Source organism: Bufo gargarizans, chromosome 2 (genome assembly GCF_014858855.1).
Source record: "Bufo gargarizans isolate SCDJY-AF-19 chromosome 2, ASM1485885v1, whole genome shotgun sequence".
NCBI classification, from domain to species: Eukaryota; Metazoa; Chordata; class Amphibia; order Anura; family Bufonidae; genus Bufo; species Bufo gargarizans.
The window spans coordinates 642,190,834-642,213,301 of record NC_058081.1 but is presented as its reverse complement, the minus strand read 5'-3'; the positions used below and the strand labels follow the sequence as shown (position 1 = coordinate 642,213,301).

General features: G+C 45.9%; 1 protein-coding gene across 1 annotated transcript in view; it reads left to right on the top strand.

The window, feature by feature from the left end:
- RIMKLA (ribosomal modification protein rimK like family member A) overlaps positions 1-22,468 on the top strand; it is a 100,717-nt gene that overhangs the window by 58,807 nt on the left and 19,442 nt on the right. The window contains exons 2-3 of the mRNA XM_044278390.1: positions 34-264; positions 2,987-3,073. Of these exons, the coding sequence (XP_044134325.1) occupies positions 34-264; positions 2,987-3,073 (318 nt within the window). The remainder of the gene's footprint in view (positions 1-33; positions 265-2,986; positions 3,074-22,468) is intronic.

Below are 22,468 nucleotides of genomic sequence, written 5' to 3'. Positions count from 1 at the left end.
TGGGATTAAATCTTTCATAAAATTTTGTTCCAGGCTTGCAAATTAACCAGAAGATTGTGACTGCTTACCCTCAGGTGATACTGGTTCGGGTCCCAACTCCAACAGTGCAATCCGATAGTGATATTACTGTTTTGCGACATCTTGAAAAGCTGGGCTGCCGTCTTATCAATCGCCCACAAGCCATTTTAAACTGTATTAACAAGTTCTGGACGTTTCAGGAATTAGCCGGACAAGGAATTCCTCTACCAGATACTTTCTCCTATGGTGAGTCCCAGAAGCTGTACTGAATGATGTCATGTTCAATGGCCCAAATTAAAGGGGTTGTCTCACTTGAACTAATAGCATTTATTATGTAGAGGAAGTTAATATAAGTGACTTACTAATGTAATGTGATTGTCCATATTACTTCCTTTTCTGGCAAGATTCATTTTTCCATCACATTATACACTGCTTGTTTCCATGGTTACGACCACTCTGCAGTCCATCAGTGGTGGTCGTGCTTGCACACTATAGGAAAAAGTGCCGGCCTTTTTGGTAGACCGGACTGAAGGAGCGCACATAAGCAAGTGCTTTGTCCTATAGTGTGGATTGCAGGGTGGTCGTAACAATGGAAACAAACAGTGTATAATGTGATGGAAAAATAAATTCAGTCAGCATAGGAAGTAATATGGACAATCACAATACATTAGTAAGTGCCTTGTATTAACATTCTCTACAATAAATACCACTTGCTGAAGTGAGACAACCCCATTAACTGTTGTATTTTATGCCACTTAAAGGGGCTGTCTCATCACAGACAATGGCGGCATATTGCTAGGATATGCCCCCATTGTCTTATAGGTGCGGGTCCCAGCACTGGGAGCTGCACCTATATCAAGAACGGAGCCCTGAAAGCAGTGGAGAGTGCACTCCCATTCACTTCTATGGGGAGAGTGCTTAATGGTTGCCGGACTAAGGTCCTCCAGCCACCTTGCGGGGCTCTGTTCCCAATATAAGTGTGGGTCCCAGCGGTGGGACCCGCACCTATAAGACAATAGGGGCATATCCTAGCCCTCATTGCCTCAGATGAGACAAACCCCTTTAATAGGTGCATGTGTGTATTGGGGAATGTAATACTTTAATGCACTAAAGTCCAGCATTGGTATACAGAGCTCTGCATACCGCTGTACAAAACTATTCCGGTATACGGAGTCTCCATGAAAATATTGGCATATATCAGGCAGCACTTTTTCATCACTTCTAGGGGTAAACTGTGATATGGGCATCCCATATAAAATTATGCAAGCCAAACATGAGCCATATTACGTTAGCAGCAACTGGATCTTTGCAGTTTACTGAACCAAACTTAGATCATCACAGAGGATGGTTGAACCATAAATGTGATCATGCGAAACTGAAATTTTTTAGTATTTTTAAACTTCATGCACATGGACGTACTATGGCCCTACTTTGTACAGATGTAGTTTAGAGGTGTATGAGCCTCTATTGCATTTCCCTATGACTCGATATGATGTAATTCAGAGACATACAGAGGTTTTTACTATCTGATTCCATATGACTCCAACAGATGTAATCTTGTGGCATGCTCCATCAGACTGTCTACACAGCCGGTGTGGCAGTGCACAGAACCTGTATGGACCGTATAGGCTCTCTGCACTGTTATCTGTACTTTTACTTCTGACCTGATTCTTCAGACCACCTTTCTACTGCATTGATTCCCAGGGAGCGATGGCCTGAGGGAGTACACCATGACACATCAATGCCACTACAACTCCCATCCTCTGCATCAGCTCCTCAGGGGCTCCCTGCACTATTGCTACCAGTAGTGTACAGTACTGACAAAAACGAAGCAGCAAAACCACGTGCACTCTATTAAATTTGACGTCCCTAAAATTGGAAATATCTTTACCCAATAAGTAAGCCTTAAGTTGGTGCTCATACACACTGACACGAAGCCTGTATGGTAGTGCAGAGAGCCTATACGGTCCATACAGGTTCTGTGCACTGCCACACCGGCTGTCTAGACAGTGACGTAACTGGCTTAGGAAGAAGCCACATTGCTTACCGGAGTGCTGCTACTGATTGGTCGGGGTGCTAGGAGTCAGACCCCACCGATCAGATATTGATGAGCTATCCTGAGGGTAGGCCATCAACATAAAATTCCCAGAAAACACGTTTAGGACCCTTCAGATGAACCAGTTCCACGCAGTGGACTTGCCACGTGAGTATGCGGCAGTTCCCGTCCTGACCTCCCAGCACTTCCGGGATCACATAGCATTGTATTAATTTATGATGCTATGTAACCCTTACAGTTCTGGAATGTATTGGATAACACTGACAGCATTATGTCAGTGTCATCTAATACATTCCAGACTTGTAGGGGTTACATAGCATCATAAATCAATATAATGCTATGCGACTCAGTTAGGGAGGTCAGGACGGGAACTGCCGCATACTCACGTTGTGAGTCTGATATGTGGAACTCACTTGTCTGAAAGCGGCCTTAAGGGATTTCCGATTGTCTTCACAAGTGGTGTTTTAGATAGGGAAAACAGTGCATGCTGGGATTTATTGTTCTGCATACAGCAGATTACTGGTAACTAAACTATGAATCCCAGCATGCACTTTTGCTCCTCATGTGACTTGATACTAACATAGCAATTTTTTTTCAGAAGAATTGCAGGTTCAGTGGAAGGGTAGTGATCTTTTTATTCCAGGGTATTCCTGCTGAAATATAAAAATACAATTTACCTTTAAAATGCAGCTGTCCGCCGAAGAAAGTCCTTAGTGTTCTGCATAGTAATGATGTGGCTAGCAGATCCGCTATGGGAGTGCTCAGTGCCAAGAACCATTACACTTGTGTAGAAATAATACATGACTAGCAGTAAATGGCTGGAAGCTTGGCTCTGTCATTCTGCATTTGGGCCAACAGATGCATTTTTTGGGGGTATTTTTTTCTTACATTATTTCCTTTCTAACATGACAGGTGGACACGATGAATTTGCAAAAATGATACATGCAGCGGAACCTCTTGGATATCCTGTGGTTGTGAAGAACACTCGAGGACATCAAGGTATTTTATGATATATAGTGTACAGTCAGATTTCTATAAAGGGGTTCACAGAAACAGGAATCCCCTTTTCATATGTGCAGGCAGGGTACGGGGATTTTTTTTTTAAAATAATGTTTTATTTTTATTGAAAATACAAAACAAAGAAATTACAGACATTTCTTGTACATTGTTTCATTTATCAGCTTCCTAGCATAATAAAGTATTGCTATATTTCAAATATAATATATTTTTAATTGCATATCTTGTCATTACAAACTCAAATTTTACAGAAGAAAACCAATAAAATTGTATCATATATAGCAATAACGCCCCCCCAACCTACCCCAATTTTCTTGCGGAGAGACAACCATCCTAACCCATATTGGGAAAACATTGTGTTATGATGCTTGGCGAGCACTAGTTATCTAGTCCAGAATGCCGGGACTGCCCAACCAGTTATATTAGGATTCCCCTCGGTTCACAATATTTGCTCTAGCATAGGAAGTTGACCCTGTAAGCAATCTCTTACCAACGATTGCAACGCCAGTCCCAGGACATCAAACCATCCTCTCCAAATAGCCTGGAATTTAGCTGGGCATCTTCTTTTCAAATATATTACTCTTTCCCATCTCAGTATATTATTAAGTAGGTTTACATATTCCCGTTTAGTGGGTGGGTTCTGTTCTATCCAATGTTTGGCTATTAATATTCTAGCTTGGAATAGCATTCTTTGTATACTTAAAGACATTCCGCTGTCACCTCTTATTACGTCTACAAGACCTAGTATACATACTCTGGGATCACTTAATAGCTATAACTGAGTTGTCTGGGCAATTATCTGCAAAATCTCCTTCCAAAATATTCCTAACCCAGGGCATTCCCAAAACATATGCATCAAGGAGGCCTCCTCCGCTCCACACCGGGGACAGCACGAGTTTGTCTGAATACCTATCTTGTGTAAGAATACAAGGGTTTTATATACTCTGTGTATTAGATATAACTGGGATAGACGTTGAGCTTCACTAAGAGTTAAGAGTTAAGAGTTAAAGCCAGGACATTGTCCCACTGCTCCCGATAATAGCACCCATGTCCCGTTCCCATTTATCTTTAATCGATAAACAGCTCGATGAGGTAGATTTGTCAAACAGATGTCTATAAAGCATAGAAATAAATCCTTTAGAACTTCCACTACGCAGGGGAGCCTGATATTTGTATGCCCTCCTTAAACTGCGCCTGATATGCATGTCTCAACTGTAGGAATTGCTAGAACACAGTGTGTGGGAGACCAAATTCCTGCTGTAATTGTGCAAACGGCTTCATAACACCTCCCTTCTGAATCTGATGAAGGAGAAGCCTTCTAATCTAAATATTTCAGGTAACCGCAGGTTGCGCCATAAAGGCGTGTTGTCATATAGTCCTTAGAGACCAATTCATTACTTAAACCTAGGACAATTTTTAGTTATTAGTGATACTGTGGGCTAGTTCTCAGAATATGTCTGCGGCATTCCCAGTTCTGCCGTAGCAATGGGTGTCTTTTGTTTCATAATAAATGAGTCTATTCTGGCTGAGGGTCCCAAACCAGCACATTGTCCCCATCCCTTAAGGTGCTGTATTTGTGCGGCTACGAAGTATAGCCATGGATTTGGGAGAGAAAGGCCCTCCCTCCTCCTTACCCCTCTGTAGCGGCTTCATACAAATTCTAGGTTGCTTCTTTTTCCATACTAGGTAGCGAAAAATACCCTGGATCTTATAAAATACCCTTTGGGGGATCCACACAGGGGAGTTATGTAATATATACAGCAATTGAGGCATCAATATCATTTTGATTAAATTGCAATGACCAACTACTGACAGGGGGAGTTTACACCAGGCGTTCACCTTGTCTGTAAGTTTGTGAATCAGGGGGTCTAGATTAACCTTAACATAGTCTGTGATTGTTGTTGTTATTACTACCCCCAGATACTTAAAGCTGTGGGTGACTTGTAGCTGGATCTGCGTCCAATCCATCTGTGATGGGAGGGATCAAGAGGAAGAATTGCAGATTTATCCCAATTAATTTGCTTTCCAAATTCGGTAATGCATTTCATAATTGGGCGAATAGAATACGCTATGTCTCCTGTGTATATATAAGCATATTATCAGCATATAGGGGGACTCTTTCCTCCCGAGAACCCAGTGGAAACACTTTCCAATCAGGGGATGCACACAGAAGACAGGCCAAGGGCTCAATAGCAATAGCGAACAATAGAGGGGATAATGGACAACCCTGTCTTGAACCCCTATGCATTGGAAACTGTGCAGATAACTCCCCGTTTTCCCTAATTCTGGCCACTGGCGAGAAATTGAACCCATGAATCCCCGCCCAAACCGCATAGCCCTCATGACCTCCCACAGATATTCCCATTCAACGCTGTCAAAAGCTTTGTGTAACAGCGGCTGCTGTACGCTGCTGGTCCTCCACTTATCGCCGCGGACCCGGGCACCGCGCTCAGCGGTGACCTGTGGTCGGTGCTTCCCATTTCACCGCTGCGGTCCTGGGCTCTGTCTCTGTAGGTGGTATTGCTTTTAAAGATTTCCCCACCACAGCTTCCACTCAGCCCCGGACACAGCATGAGGTCAGCTGGTTTCATGTTACACTGCTCTAAGGGCGGAGCACATCACTCCCTGGGCTGTGTGGGTTAGGTCACCTCGCTGACCAACCCTGGCTTTCCTGCAGGTATTTAAGTGGCTCAGCCCTCTTCCCAGATGCCTCAGTGTCAAGGTCCTTGAGTTTGCTGGTTCCTGATACTCTCGTGTGCTCCTGGTTAGGGTCCATTCACACCTCCGCAATTCTGTTCCGCATTTTGCGCAACGGAATTGCGGACCCATTCATTTCTATGGACCCGCACTTCCGGGTATGCATTTCCGTTCCCGAAAAAAATAGAACATGCCCTATTCTTGTCCGGACAAGAATAGGCATATTCTATTTGTGCCGGCGATGTGCAGTCCGCAAAATGCGGAACGGATGTGTGAATGGACCTCTATACTTCGTTCCTGGACTCTGCTTATCGTCTGATCCCTGCCTTCTTGCCTTGTCTCTCCTGTTGCCGACCCGGATTGCCTGACCTGTACCTGTGCCACCTGCCCTGACCTTTTGCCTGTCTGACTACTCCTCTGCCTCATCCTTCAGTACTTCACTGTTGCTCCTGGTAACGACCCCGCCTGCCTGACTACGAGTGTACTTCTGGTACCTACCCAGGTATCTCCTGGTCCGCCATGACCAGCTGCCACTGACTCGGGGGTTGCTCTGGAGTAGCCCCTGGCAACTACCCTAACGGCTTAAGTCTATCCTCACCACCTGAGGCTCTAGTGAAAACCAGGTAGTTGCTTAGACACGCCCCTTCAGAGTATAGCCAGTCAGTGGCACAGTGGGTTCACACCCACTGATCCGTGACACTTTGGCAGCGTCGAGGGACATCACCGCGTGGCAGCCCCCAATGTCCATCGATCTCTGGAGATTAAGAAAAAGTCTCTGGAGATTTATGGAGGTATTCTTGTCCGGACTGGTCCTCATGTATGAGGGAGTTAATAACTTTATTCAAGCGATTAGCCGGTACCTTCGCCAGTATTTTCACATCTGTAGACAGGAGGGGGATGGGCCTATAGGAGTCAGGTAAAGTTGGGTCCTTTCCAGGTTTTGGCAGCACTACTACCACAGCCTCCCTCATAGATGCAGGCAATTTCCCCAAATCGCAAAGCATCCTTAAATGTGTCTAATAGGTGAGGGAGAAGGGTTTCCTGATAATGTTTAAAGAACTCAAAACCCGGGGCCTTCTCGTTGGGAAAAGAACCAATGGCCGCCTTAAAGGGAATCTGTCACCTGGATTTTGTGTATAGAGCGGAGGACATGGGTTGCTAGATGGCCGATAGCACATCCGCAATACCCAGTCCCCATAGCTCTGTGTGCTTTTATTGTGTAAAAAAAACGATTTGATACATATGCAAATTAACCTGAGATGTGTGCTGTTCCTGACTCATCTCATGTACAGGACTTATCTCAGGTTAATTTGCATATGTATCAAATCGTTTTTTTGTTTTTTTTACACAATAAAAGCACACAGAGCTATGGGGACTGGGTATTGCGGATGTTCTAGTGGCCATCTAGCAACCCATGTCCTCCGCTCTATACACAACATCCCAGTGACAGGTTTCCTTTAAGTTCCTCCAGCACTAAGGGCTCATCCAGATATCGGGCCGATTCCAGTGGGTATATTGGCTAGATAGGACTAAAGATCACTAATCTCCATGTCTAGTTTTGAGGTGTACAACTCTTTATAGTATCTATGGAACTCATTAAGGATAACCAGATCGTCTGTAGAGTGGATTCCTTCTCTAGTTCTGATAGCCATTTTTCTGGATGGGCCTTCCTGCGAGCGGACCACTCTGGCTAGTAAGCTGCCCGCGCTTTTCCCTGCTTCAAAATATTTCTGTCGCAGGAAGAAACGTTTGTCTGCAGTTTGAGTCAGATGATCTTTTAATTTATCCTGTGCCTCCCTCCACACCGACTCGGTCTGTGTAAATGGGTCCTGTATATAAGCAGCCTCAGAGTCTTTCACCTCTCGTTGCAAGGAGTCCAAAAGTCCGCTAGTCTTATTTTTCCGCCTTTTTAATTTTTTGTATGTATAAGCCCCGGACATAAGCTTTCATAGTATCCCAGACTGTCCCCATGGCCGCTGAGCCTACATTAGAGAGAAAAAATTCCCTAATCTGTTCTGTAAAGGGGGTCTCCCTCATCCAATAGCTGGATCCAGAATGGATGAAGTTTTCAAAGAAATGATCCATTGCGTTCCCTACTTCTCACCAGTTGCATCTCTAATCGAATGGGGGAGTGGTCTGATAGAATACGTGGTAGGTATTCTATAAAGTAAATATAGGACGATGCCTCCAAGGACCCAACAGGCAAGTCTATCCTGGAGAGAGAATTATAAGATGTTGAGAAGCAAGAGTATTCGCGTACATCACGATATCGGAGTCTCCACAAATCATGAAGATCCAACTCGCGCAATAGCTTTGCCAATGAGGTCTCCGGGGCACCCACCAGAGTGGAGCCCTGATAGAATTTATCTAGAGAAGGGTCTAAGTACTTATTAAAGTCTCCTTACATGAGTATCGGGACTGAGGGACCTCGAAGTACGGCTGTCATCACCTGCACTATTACAGGAATATGGTGGCGGGATGTACATAGCGATTAGGAAGAATTGCACTTTATATATGGAACAGTGTAAGCAAACATATCTACCATCAGGGTCAATTTCCAAAGAGTAACATTCAAAGGGTAAGGCCCTGTGTACAAGAATACTGACCCCTCTAGCATGTGTGGAATAGGTGGAGTGGTAGGCGTGGGAGATCCACGGCTTGTGTAGCAGTCTCTGGGAGTGCTTAGACAAATGTGTTTCTGGGAGACATAGTATGGCCGGTTGGTATTTTTGCATAGCCACAAAGATAGCCTGACGTTTTGTGGTATCTCCCAGGCCTCTAACATTCCAGACTATAACCTGAGCCTTACCCGCCATATTTTAGAAAAATACTGAAATGTTTAGGATACTTATGTCTATATGGACTAATCTGTATCCGTTGGTCAGATAGATAAAGAAGTAGGTTATCTCTCCGCAGATACCCTCCCAGCACAAACAATATAACAAAAAGAACCAAAAAGGAATCTCTCCTTTTGTCCCAAACAGGGCACTTGAGGCACAAAAATTTCCTGAAGCCAACAGACATGAAAAGACGGCACCAGTGCAGTGACCCACCTCCAACAGTACAGTAGAACCCCGAGCAGCAACATTTCTTGTGCAACAAGCGGCATCTTAGTCCTACAGTATAGATACACCATAGAAATATAGACGACTGGCCTAACAAAGATAAAGGCTAAGGACAGCTTTCTGTTCATTATATATGTCTAACGGACAGCAAATTCATAGATAAGAGAGGGATAGTAAAATTCAGGATGAAGTACAGAGGTGGCAAAATACTCATCATTAGGGTCTATTCACACGTCCGCAACTTGGGTCCAGGTCCGTTCCGCAATTTTGCGGAACGGGTGTGGACCCATTCATTTTCAATCTGCACTTCTGGATCCGCACTTCCGTTCCAGTAAAAAATCAAACACGTCCTATTCTGGTTCGCAACTGTGGAAAAGAAAAGGCATTTTCTATTATAGTGGCGGCGATGTGCGGTCTGCGAAATGCGGAACACACGTTGCCAGTGTCCGTGTTTTGCAGATCCGCAATTTGCGGACCGCAAACACACCTGAATGGACCCTTATACTGCGACGGCCGCTGTGGTGTCCTCAGTGACAGTTCACTTCAAGATAGTTAGTCCCCATGATCAGCCAGTCCCGGTAGGATCACAGAGGGAGCTTTCATGTAAATCCATCCAGCGGGTAGCGTCTTCAGGTTATTCAAAAAAGTGGATCTCTCCGCCAGCGACCACACGTAGCTTAGAGGGATAAAGCATAGAATATTGCACATTTTTCTTTATTAAGCGTCTTTTAACATCCAGAAAATTTGCCCGTCGTCTTTGGACCTCTGACGAAAAGTCAGGGAAGACGGATATCTTATTACCATTGATTGTTAAATCCACATGAACTCTTGCATTACGAAGAATAGTGTCGCGGTCTTTGAAGTGCAGGATCCTGAGCAAGATTGGTATGGGGGTGCCCCCGGTGGTGGTGGGTGGAATGGTACTCTGTGTGCCCTTTCTATTGCAAATAATGGAGACAGGGAGTTTTGTCCAAACTTATCTTCAAACCACTCCTCAAAGAACAACGTAGCATTAATACCTTCTGCCTTCAACACCCTCCCTAGTCACTCTAGATGCTGAAAAAGTATTTGACAATATACACTGAGAATGGCTAGGGAGGGTACTAGACAAGATTGGGATAAGGGGCTCTTTCAGGGAGTACCTGTCACAGTTGTACACAACCCCAATGGCCAGGATAAGCACGCAGGGTTTTTTTATCTGAGTCTTTCAACTTGCATAGGGGAACAAGATATGGCTGTCCCCTGTCCCCCCTTCTGTTCAATTTGGCAGTGGAACCCCTGGTTCGCCTTTTAAATTCTAGTGGGAAATTTGAAGGCATCAAAGTAGGAAATATCGAATTGAAAGCTATTTTCTTTGCTGACGATATACTCCTGTTTATGGAGAACCCCAAAGCAGAGTTGCAGGAGGTCCTAAGTACTATAGCAGATTTTGGTAAGCTATCAGGTTTTAAGATCAACACGACAAAGTGTGCTCTTTTGCAGTTACGGGGGGAGGGGAAAAGATTGAGCCAAGAACAGACCCTATGCAATATACCAATAGTGAAAGACTACATAACCTACCTAGGGATTAAAGTAGGACCTAGGACTGAGTCCATGTATCGACTTAATTATACCCCTCTCCTTAGCAAGGTGACACATGAACTGCGCAAATGGCAGAATCTACCTCTATCCCTCCTAGGCAGAATTCATCTAGTCAAGATGATAAGTTTCTCCAGACTTCTTTATCCACTTCAAACATTACCCTTACTAATTAAACACGTAGACATTACCAGACTTCATAGCGAAGTGACGCATTTTATTTGGAAAGGTAAAAGACCTAGAATAAGTTTAAGGAAACTTATGGCCCTTAAGACCAAGGGGGGAATGAATATGCCTGACATAAGAATATATAATCAAGAGTGTTTGCTCAGACATATTATTGATTGGGTACGCCATACCAATTTTTACTCTGTCTATGTACTAGAGAGGAACCTATGTGCCCCTTGGCATCCCTGCACACAACTTTGAAGTCTCTCCCCATGCACTTGCGAAACTCAATTCTATTCCGACATACTTGGGCAGCTTGGCGAACCCTTAGAAAAAACCTACGTCTCTGCCAAAGGGTGTCGAAATATCTAGCTTTATGGGGACACCCGAAATTCAAACAAGGTAGATGTAATGCTCGGTTTAGGGAGTGGAAACAGAAAGGAATATTAACAGCCCAACAATTGCTGCATAAAACTGAGAATAGATGGCTATCGTGTCAAGAAATAAGGGACATATATCAATTGAGTCCTTTTCAGAGCATTCAATATGCACAAATCAAGAAATTCTTGATTGATAGACTAAAGGATGTCTCTAAGGAGATAATTAAAAATGATTTTGACAAGATACTATTAAGAGGTACATCCCCCCAGTCCTTTTTGTATTCCTAACTACGGGAGATATTGGGAGATGGACTGCCGCAACAGGCTTTTCGACCATGGGCTCAAATTTTGGAGGATGAAGAGGCAGGGGAAAAGATCTTGAAAGGTTGGTGGGCTTTAAGGAACTCTATAGTAAATGAAACATGGAGGGACACTCACTTTAAGCTAATGCATAATGCCATTTACGCTTTTAACCTACCATCGTCTCCCAGCAGGCCTGACAGGCTCACCAGCTGCCCAAAATGCCCCCAGATCCATAGTCTATGGAGACATGTTGCTCAGATATCTAGAGATTTCTGGAACATTGTAGTCCCACTAAATCCCATGACATTTTGTTCCATTACTGGGAGGAAACGAAGGATGGGGTCCCCACGGAACGTAGGTTGCCAGCTCTTTTTCATGCAATATGCATGGTAACCAAAAGGAGCATATTACAACACTGGTTACAATCCTCGATTCCCTCTAGATATTACCTTATATACTGCCTAAAAGATTTATTGGCTTTAGAGCGTAGGGAGGCGGAAAGAAGGAAAAGGAGGCAAGTTTCTGAAAAGATGGCGGGGTTTTCTGACACAATTCTTGTCTGACTCAGAAATAGAGAACATAATGAAACCTTTCACTCTTACACAGTGGTACTTACAGGAACAGCTGAAAGGGCCGCTAGGCCGCTTAGCACAATGATACTCAGTTTGCAACGGTACAGGGGGAAGAAATGTATATGATCAACATACATTTTCACTATTTATCTCTTGATGTATGGAATATGCATGTTGTATTTGGTTCTCGAGCAGGATATTTACTAGGTTAAATAATGTTGGGGGGTAAGGGAAGGAGGGGGCAGGGTTCGGGAAGAGGGAGGGGGATGGGGGGAGGGGGTTATTGGAAAAAGGGGAAAAGTGGGAAACATATTGTATGGATCACTTACTCTCCAGTAAATGGTACACGAAACCATCAACCTGTTCCATGCACTAATGTCTTTTACTGCTATGATATGTAACCTTCAAGATCTGGTGATCTCAATGATGATTATATTTTGTCATGGACCATACATGTCTTTTCCCGAAATAAAATTTGTTAAAAAAAATGTATAAATACCTTCTGCCTTTTCCGGTACTCCCACCAATCGGAGATTGTTTCAGGTGTGATCTGTTCTCCAAATCCTCCATTTTTTTATAGGAAGGGTGATGTTATGGATCACCTTGGCTAGGTCCCGCTTTACAGGGGGTACTTGATCTTCTAAAAGGTCCACTCTTTCCTCCACCCCAGCAACACGTTTATTAACTTTCCTTATGTCTTGCCGGATAAAAGAAACACTTTCTTGAAGGGACCCCATGGATGTATTTAGGGTCATTAATGCAGAGCTGCAGTTTTGCACTGCCAAAAATATATCTTTAATTGTAGGTTCTGTCTCTTGTGGCAGCGCATGAATAGGTAATTGTGGCTGTATCATGGGTTGTGCAGTTTATTGCTTTGTGGACTCCCTCTTCACCAGCTCCTGCCCTCTCCACGTGGGCTCCGCCATCTTGGTGAGCGCTTTCTCCCATGGTGTTATTCATAAGGGAGCTCCCCTCCGTCTCCTCCGCGGTATGTCCACGCTTTCAGGACTTCCCTCTGTATGGGGGACCCAGCAAACTGCTACAGTCGGGCAGCCACGTCTGCGGACCTGGTCAATGTGGCGGCGCCATTTTGTTTAGCTGGCCGTTGGTCTCGGTCTCTCCCGACCCTCCCGCTCCTCTCACTCCTTCTGTGTTGTTCAGGTCATGCCCGAAAATACTTGCAGGGCGTTTATCCACCCTCCTCAACCTCCGTCCAGCAGATTCGGAGGCTCCAGCCACAGGATGTCACAGGATGTTAGTGGGTGCTGCTCGGGAGCTCAGAGGTGCACGTCCCCTCATATTGCCGCCTAGGGTACGGGGCTTTAAAACTAAAAGAAGCACCTGTCAGCGGTGGTTCAGTTCCAGCACTGAGCTCCTTTCTCCTCTGCGTCCAGTCCGCACTGAACCGGAAGTGTGACGTGCTGTCTATATAGACATCACCACTGCAGTCAATCTGTGGCAGGGGCCACATGCCAGGCCTGCATAAATCACCACTGAGGCCAATAATTGGCCAGCAGCGTTCACGTGCATGTAGTGGTGGGGACCAGAAGAGGCGGAAAATTGAGTTTGGCGCTGGAACAGGAGTGCTAGTGATAGGTGAATCTTTTTTTGTTTTTAACCCTTGCACCCTGCCTGGCATATAAAATTGAGTTCACAGGCTCTGAAAATCCTGAATCCAGCAAGTTACTTCCAGCACAGAACTGCATTATAAGGTTTCATGCACTTTGCATATTATGGCTGTCTGCCATAGGGCAGCCATTTTTTCAGCTTCCATATAAATTGCATACAAGTAGAGCGTGCACAAAGTTCTGTTGTCTTGAAGGAAATGTTATATCTTTTCTATGACTGCCTAATAATTAGCGTTTTCAGCACCCTTCAGGTCCCATTGATGGGTATGGCCACATGTGCATAAGCAGTGCATATTTTCCGCAGCAGAATTGTGTGGGGAAAATCCACATTGTTGTACACTAGCCAGGAATAAAAAAAAAAAAGCTCATTCAGCACACTATGGAGAGTGTCTGCACCGGAACGCACATAACTGCAGATTTCATATCCTCAGAATGTCAGTTCATGTTGCAGATATCTGCCACGGTATTCACCCTTCACAATGCATAGGGTGAAATCTGCAGCATTTAATTTGAAGCAGATTTTGCTGCTGCGGATTTTGGACAGATCCGCTGCAGATTTTTCGCTTTGAAAAATCAGCAGCAGACTCACTACATGTGGCTGTACTCCAATGTCTCCTGCACATGATCACGTCCATATTTTATTCTGGAAACCATGGATCCGCATAATACAGGTACCATCCATGTGCACTTCGCATTTCGCTCACTCCCATCAATACAAATGGCTATTCTTGTCCGTGGTGTGGATAGGAATTGGGTATGTTGTATAATTTGTGGAATGCCCATGTGGATCTGTAAAAAAAATACGGATGTGTGCATGGCTCTGTAGAAATGCCTCAGCGTGCTGTCCACAGAAAATGTTGATAGCACACGGATGAAAAATACAGTCATGTGCATGATCGCTTAGGGTCCATTCAGACGTCTGTAAGTGTTTTACAGTCCACAAATTGCAGATCCGCAAAACACGGATTCATGGCGTGTGCATTCCACACTTTGTGGACCGCCCATGGCCAGCCCTATGATAGAAATGTATATTCTTGTCCGTGATTGCGGACAAGAATAGGACATGCTCTATCTTTTTTGCGGGGCTGCAGAACGAATTGAAATGAATGGGTCCGCACCTGTTCCGCAAAATTGCGGAATGGATGCGGAGCCAGAAATATGGATGTGTGAATATACCCTAAAACAGAGTTTACTGTGTGCACATGTGTATTCCATGGCAGCTCCATAATAAGATATAAATTAGGAAAACTGGTAATCAATAGTGGTATCCATTTGGCAGAAACAGATATAATGACTTCACACAAGCAGGGAGTTATATTCTACCATGTTTTGTCTGTTGAGGACAACCACCCACTGTAGGTAACCCCTGCAGCCCTCATCTGAATTGCCCTGAGCAGGTCCTCCACGATAAAAGAGCAAATAAGCAGGTGAATAAAGGAAACTTCTGCTGGCACCTTCTTGGCTATGTGATTGCTTCACTTTGAAAGTTCTCTTGAACCATAAATATTTCATTGTGATTGCCAGAGGCAGTCTTCCAATTTCTAGAGAAATAAGCTGCCGTGGGATAATAACGATATGAGCGCCCTGAGGCGTACCAGGGCATGATGATATACAGTGTACTGTAAGATTCCTATAAAATGGTTCTCAGAGACCAGGGATCCCCTTTATGTGTGCAGGCAGGGTGCAGGGATTTAAAAATAAAATAAAAATATATCACCAGTGCTTTTGTTCCAGTGCTGAGCTCCCTTCTCCTCTGAACGAGTGGGGACTGGAAAATACAGGGATAGGAGTTTGGCACTGAAACTAGAGCGCTGGTGACAGGCAGGGGCGTTGCTAGGGTCTCAAAAGATCCGGGGTCCAAGTCCCAATGAATATGGCCCAATTCTCTAAATCGATCCCCCCCCCCCTTCCCACACACACACACACACCGCATTTTTCTGTACTTACTATACAGCAGCACATACCTGTCACATCCAGGTACCTCCAAGGTGACGTCTCCTCCGATGTAGATCTTCTCTGTCATCATCTTCTCCATTTGGTCCATACAACTTCTTTCAGCCGCTCCTCGTCTCTGCAGAGTGTGACACATAGACATCTTAGCGTTCTCACTTTTCTATCATCATCCTCCAACCTGGACTCCTCACAGTGTTATTCCTGCTGCTCGCTGTGCTCCCAAATACTATCCTGAAGAAAAATGAGTGCCCCCATAGTAATACTGCCCCCTACAGTGCCCCCAACCTTGATAACACTCCCCAAGAGTGCCCCCATTAGTAAAAGAGCCCTCCAGTATTAATAATACCCTCACAGGGCCCCCAGTAGAAATAAGCTCCCTTCTATTGTTCCCCCAGTGGTAGCTCTCTACAGACTCCTTAGTAGTAATAAGGCCCCCCATAGTGCTCTTTAGGGATGAGCGAATCAACTTCGGATGAAACATCTGTAGTCGATATGCATAAAACTTAGTTTGAATACTGTACAGAGTGAGCGCTCCGTACAGTATTAGAATGTACTGGCTCCTATGAGCCAAAGTTATCACTTTGCGAAGTCTCGCAAGACTTTGCATAATAACTTCATAAATCAATTTTTTACTGTAAAAAAACATTTCCCAAACTCGGGTTCGGTTCCAAGGTACCACTTGACAGAGTTACAGGGACTATAAAGTGATTTTTCCTGGCTGCTGTGGGACAGATCAACAGATCAACTGAGTGTGTTCCAGAGGAGCAAAGTGTTCAATTCAGAGATCTGTGACAGGACGGGGGTTACTCCTGTCAGAGCTGAGCTATGTGGATGCACCGCGCTGGGACAAGCAAGCGACCGGATCAGGAGCCAGACTGCACCTGCCTTCACGTGCCAGACCAAGGCAAGCAGAACTGTGAGTGTGCACCGGTACTTATCTGTGGTAGGACATAGAGCAGGAGACTTCGTGCTCTGGTTAGCAGGGACAGACAGGGAGTAGCTTGCATTTTTTGTGTGTTTGCTGTTTAGAGCGCATTTTTTGTGATGCAAAGTTCAAGTTATCCTTCCTGTAAGTTTATGTAAACCTGTTTACACTGTTTCTGTCATTTGTCGATTGTGCCTCTGGTGCATCGGCACAATACTGTTAATCCGATTTTCCGGCCGTTATATTTTGACTTTTGATAAAACCGTTATCTGCTTTAGCCTCCTTGTCTGCTGTACTGTATTTGAATCCTGCCCTGCGGTCTTTTCCTCCCCTGACCACTACAAGTGGCACTGCGAGCAGGGTACAGTCACAGAGATGGAGGCGGCTGAAGGCAATGTGCGTGATGTTAATGTGAGTACCTCAGGCAATGGTGGAACCCCTGCAAAAGCCCTCCCTATGGGCACGCTGTTTAACTTGCTGCCCAAATTTGATGGCCAGAACATTTCACTGTCGGACTGGGTGACAAGGTTACAGAGCGCTGCTAGGATTTACAATGTCAGCTCAGAACTACAAGTAGAAATCTCTTTGGCCGCTCTAGAGGGTGAGGCCCGAAGAAATTGGTTCCTACAACCAGAAGCCACGCTCAATACGTTGAAAGAGGTTGTGTGATTCCTGGAAGAAATATACGGTGAAACAGCTTGTTCAGGGCACCTCCGGGCAAAATTATTTTACCGGATTCAGCGGGAAGACGAAGGGGTCTCACAATATGCGACGGCGCTACAGGAAGTATTGGCCGAGGTACAGAAAAAATAGGCAGACAGAGTAGCCGGCCTGGGACCTGTGGATCGGTTACTGCGGGAACAATTCATTCTAGGGCTCTACAGCACTCCCCTGAAACAGGCCCTGTGGGAACCAGTCAGGGTGGACCCTACACTAACCTTTAGACAAATATTGACAGAGGCTGTGGCACAAAGCAAAGAAGAAAGTTATGTCTCAGGAGTGATACGTACCCAGACCGTCACACCCCTTGGGGTTACAAAGAATAAAGAGGTCCTGGTCAGGGCACCACAAGGCTTGCAGAGCTCCCTGAGTGCTATACACGAAAAGTTGACGCACCTGGAAAAATGGATGGGGTCGTGTTATACCCCTGAGGCTACCTATCCGACCCGATAACAAACCTTTCAGGCGACCCTGTGGGTTCCTACACCAGAATATCCTCACCCTAATTTACCTTCTCACCATGTTTCTCAATATCCTCCACTGAGGCCAGTCAGTCAAGTCCTAAGGGCACCCCCACACGCAGGAAAAGAGAAGGCCGTCAAGAGGCACAGTGTTGGTGGTGTGGAAATTACGGACACTTTGCCAGAGGGTGTTCAGAACTACTGTTAAACTTCCGGCCCCCGCAGTAGTGGGGCGTACTGCGGGGGAAGTGGAGATCCAAGTTACCCAGCATGGCTCCAAATACCTGGTTGCAGGGTGTCCCACCATGCAAGCTGAATTTCAAGGTGTCCTTGTCGTCTGCTTAGTGGATACCGGGTCACAGGTGACATCTATGCCTGAGTCATTCTTAACCGTTACTTTCAAGAGCTGGCCAAGCCAGAGCGTGAGACATTGGTCCGGGTTACAGCAGCTAATCAACAACAGATCCCTGTCACGGGAGTCGTGTGGATAAATGTACGGCTATGTGGGCAAGAAGTGGGGAGAAAAGGTATCCTGCTGGTCCCCGAGACATTCAAAGAGGATTTAACGGTGATAATGGGCATGAATATTCAGCGAGAATTGGATCAGATCATGTTCACTAAACGGGGACTGAGTTATTGGAAACAAGCCACTCCGCACAAACCCACCCAGAAAGCAGAAAGCCTTTCAACGGTTGATCCGATTCTGTGGGACACAGAAGAGTGTCCCAGGACATCAGCCCGTGAGCACTATCTGAGTGGCGGTAAGGGCTACCCTCACCCTCCCCCCTGGCCAGGAGACTGTACTGACACTGCCCGTGGGAAATTTCTGCAAACTGGTATGGAGGTGATCATTGAACCGGTGGGCCTAGGGGAGCTAGGCCTGGATGCCTTGGCGGCCCGGACACTGGTGATGGTCCAGAATGGACGAGTACCCATAAAAGCTGTGAATGTGGGACATCTAGAAGTCTCCTTGACGCCAGGAGTGGAACTGGCTCGTGTGTACCTACAGCGGGAAGAAGTACTAAGTCGGAGAGAAGTGACTCTAGCTCCGGTAGGTGACGCTGTTTGGAACCTGGCAATTACTGCCAGTGCAGAAGAGGCCGCGACCCCAGAATGGAATGGGAGAACCATCTTTGACCAAATGGAGATAGATGTGAAGGCTCTCAGTTTGGACCGCTTGCGAGCAGTTGAAACCATGCTGTGGGAGAACCAGACAGCGTTTGCCCGCCATGCCGATGACTTTGGCTGCACAGATGCTATCACGCATGACATACCGACGGGGGATACTCCTCTAATTCGGGAGAGATATTGGCAGATTCCGCCCAAGTTGTACCAAGAAGTGAAGACATTGTTGAAACAGATGATAGATTCCGGAGTGGTGTGGGGTAGCCAGAGTCCCCAGTGGTGCTTGTCAAGAAGAAGGACGGCACTGTTCTATTTTGTGTGGATTACCGGCAGTTGAATTCGTGTACCACGTGAGACTCATACCCTCTGCCTCGTATCGAGGAGTCTCTGACGGCTCTAAGACGCGCAAAATACTTCTCCACCCTGGATCTAGCAAGCGGGAACTGGCAGGTACCAGTGGCAGAGCGGGATAAGGCGAAGACAGCATTCATATTCCGCATTGGACTATTTGAATTCAGCAGGATGCCATTCAGGCTGGCTAATGCTCCTGGCACCTTCCAGCGGCTGATAGAGAGATGTCTGGGAGACCTGAATTTTTAAGCCACCCTGATATACCTGGATGATATCATTGTGTACTCCGCTACTTTTCAAGAACCCCTGAATCGACTAGGGCAGGTACTCGAGCGACTGCGAGACAATGGCCTGAAGGTAAAGCCAAAGAAGTGTTATCTCTTCAAGAGGGAGATCGAGTACTTGGGCCATACGGTGTCCCAGGACGGAGTGCTGCCATCCCAAGACAAAGTGGCTGCAATACGACAATGGCTAGTGCCTAGAACGCTGCAGGAGTTGAAGGCCTTCCTTGGACTGACCGGGTATTATCGGCGGTTCATCAAAGACTACGCAAAGATAGCGGGCCCTCTGAATGAGTTGTTGAGGGGAACAGTTGGGGGACCCAAGGGCCAAAGTATTCTCTAGGGACAGGAGCAGGAGGAGGGCTTCCAGGCCCTAAAAAAAAGCCCTGACATCTTGGCTTATGCTGACTTCGACAAACCATTCCTCTTGTCTACTGATGGCAGCCTCTATGGACTCAGGGCAGTCCTGTCGCAGGTACAAGATGGACACAAAAGAGTTATCGCCTATGCCAGTAGGTCCCTGCGGGATACAGAGTGAAACCCCCATAACTGCAGCCCCTTTTGGCTGGAACTCCTTGCCCTGGTATGTGCCATGACTGAGAAGTTAGCAGGATATCTGACAGGAGCTAAGATCTTTGACAACAACCCTCTGGCTCATCTGGACACTGCCGAGCTGGGAGCCATGGAGCAACATTGGGCAGCTCGCCTTGCAAAGTATGATTTCTCGATTCGCTATCGTTCCGCTACGGAGAACACTAATGCCGATGATCTGTCGAGGATTACTTTTGAAACTCCGGTAGGGGATCCAGATGAACAAAAAGAAGAGGATGAAATCCAAACTTCCACAAGTTCACACCTCCAGCAGTTGCGGCGCAAACAAGTGGTGAGGTCCGTGCCCTACCCAAGGCATTAGGCAGAACTAATGAAGAATGGCAGCAAGTGGCAGCAGCCTGCTGACCTAGAGGCAAAGTGGCAAGTAGTAATTCCCAGAAGCGTGGCACGGGAGATAGCCAAAGAAGCCCATGTATTTGGAGCTGACTTCGGGCCAGTCAAGACCTACCAGGGGCTGCAGCGTTATATATATTGTCCGCGACTGGAGGCCACGGTTGAGGAAGTTTGTCGACAGTGTCGAGTGTGTGATCTCACTAAAAGCCATACAGAAAAGAACCGCTGGAAGTATTAATAATAGACTATCTCCTTGTGGGACAATCAGCCAGAGGCCTACAGTACTGCCTGGTCATGATTGACCACTTCTCCAAGTTTGCAGTGGTCACCCCAACTCTGGACCAGACAGCTGAGTCCGCAGCTCGGGCTCTCTGTCAGGACTTCATCCGGGTCTACGGGTGTCCGAAGCGGATTCACTCAGATCAAGAAGCGTGTTTTCAAGGGAAAGTGATGGAGGAGCTACACCGACTGTATGGCATTGAAAAATCCAGGACAACCCCACATCATCCCTAAGGGAATGGGGCCTGCGAGTGCTTTAACCAGGACACTGCTTCAAATGCTGAGGGCGCTAGAAGAAGACAAGAAGACACACTGGCCTGACTATCTGCCTGAATTGGTCTAGGCTTACAATAATCGGGTCCACACCACCACCGGCTACACCCATACATGTTACTGTTCGGGAAATCGTTGACTTGAACCTCGAACAATCAGAGAACCTAGTAGAACGATCAACCACCTCATGGGTGAAAGAACACCGTCAGCGGCTCCAGACCATCCGCCGGTCAGCGGTTGCAAGAGAGAACACATACTGACCGTCCTCCAATCCAGGAGGTTCCGTTGCAGCCTGGGGACCGGGTACTGGTGCGAGAAACTTCCCAGAGGCAAGTTAAGCGAGTGTTGGGAAGTACAGCCATACAAAGTGATCAAGAGAGTGTACCCCAATGGTCCGGTCTATGAAATAGGGGTTGAAAATGAGGAGTTAGCCTCAAGGACTCTACATAGGTATATGCTACGGCCATGCCGTTCTGAAGATCCCATACCTGCTCAGAGGACACCTCCTTCTGTCCTGTCCTCAGACTTTATTATCCCCGATGAAAACGATAGTGAAGACTGGTTGGCCGTTCCTCACACTGAGGAAAGTTCCCAGGCCACAGGTGATGAAGCTAGTGCCACAGAACCAGTGCCGGCTCGCAATGAGGAGGAACCCTCGACCACACCTGAATCTCTTATGGCAAATGGATGCCTCTAGGTTGGCAGCTCCCAGTGGGGAGAGTCCAGTCTTAACAGATAGTCAAGATCTCCGGAGATCCAGTAGGCTTACTACAGGGGTTCCACCACACAGGTACGCTGCCGATGAGTTAATTTGGTCTACCTGTATGTATTGTGGACAATTTTGTACTGCCGTTTAGAAGTTGTATTAACCATTCCTTTCTCATGGACTATATAGCAAGGCCGAGGATGGCCACCTTTAAGTGGGGAGGCATGTAAGGGTCATCCCCTAGAATTATCAAGTGCATCTCCAGTGATAATATTTCACACAGACTGTTATGCCTTCTTCCGGCCACAAGAGGCCACTGTGTCTTTAAGAAAGAAAGAAATGAAGTTGTTGTTCCAAAGGATGTAGGAGGAGTTCAGGTTCCCGGGCTTGGAGATGGCGTGCTTGCTGAGGTGTACAGAGAGAGCCTGCTGTTGTGGGACAGATATCAGGGACTATAAAGTGATTTTTCCTTGCTGCTGTGGGGCAGATCAACCGAGACTGCAAAGTAGAATAAAATCTAGTTGTGCACTCCTCATCTGGAATAATACAGCTTTCGCATGTATAATATGTTGATTAATATTTAATCGAGTAATGAAAGTATATAAAATCTTAAAACAATCAGGGGCAAATCAAGAACAAATACATTAATATATGTCTCAATTGATCTCTTGAAAGGGATCATTTGAAGCATTCATTTGGCTCACTAAGACCCGCCTCCGGGTATATCACCCAATGGTCCCTGTGCTGTTGTTATCTCTGTACAGTTAGAGATACCTAATATATGGAGATCAATTGAGACATATATTAATGTATTTGTTCTTGATTTGCCCCTGATTGTTTTAAGATTTTATATACTGTCATTACTCGATTAAATATTAATCAACATATTATACATGCGAAAGCTATATTATTCCAGATGAGGAGTGCACAACTATATTTTATTCTATATTGACTCCTTATATAGACT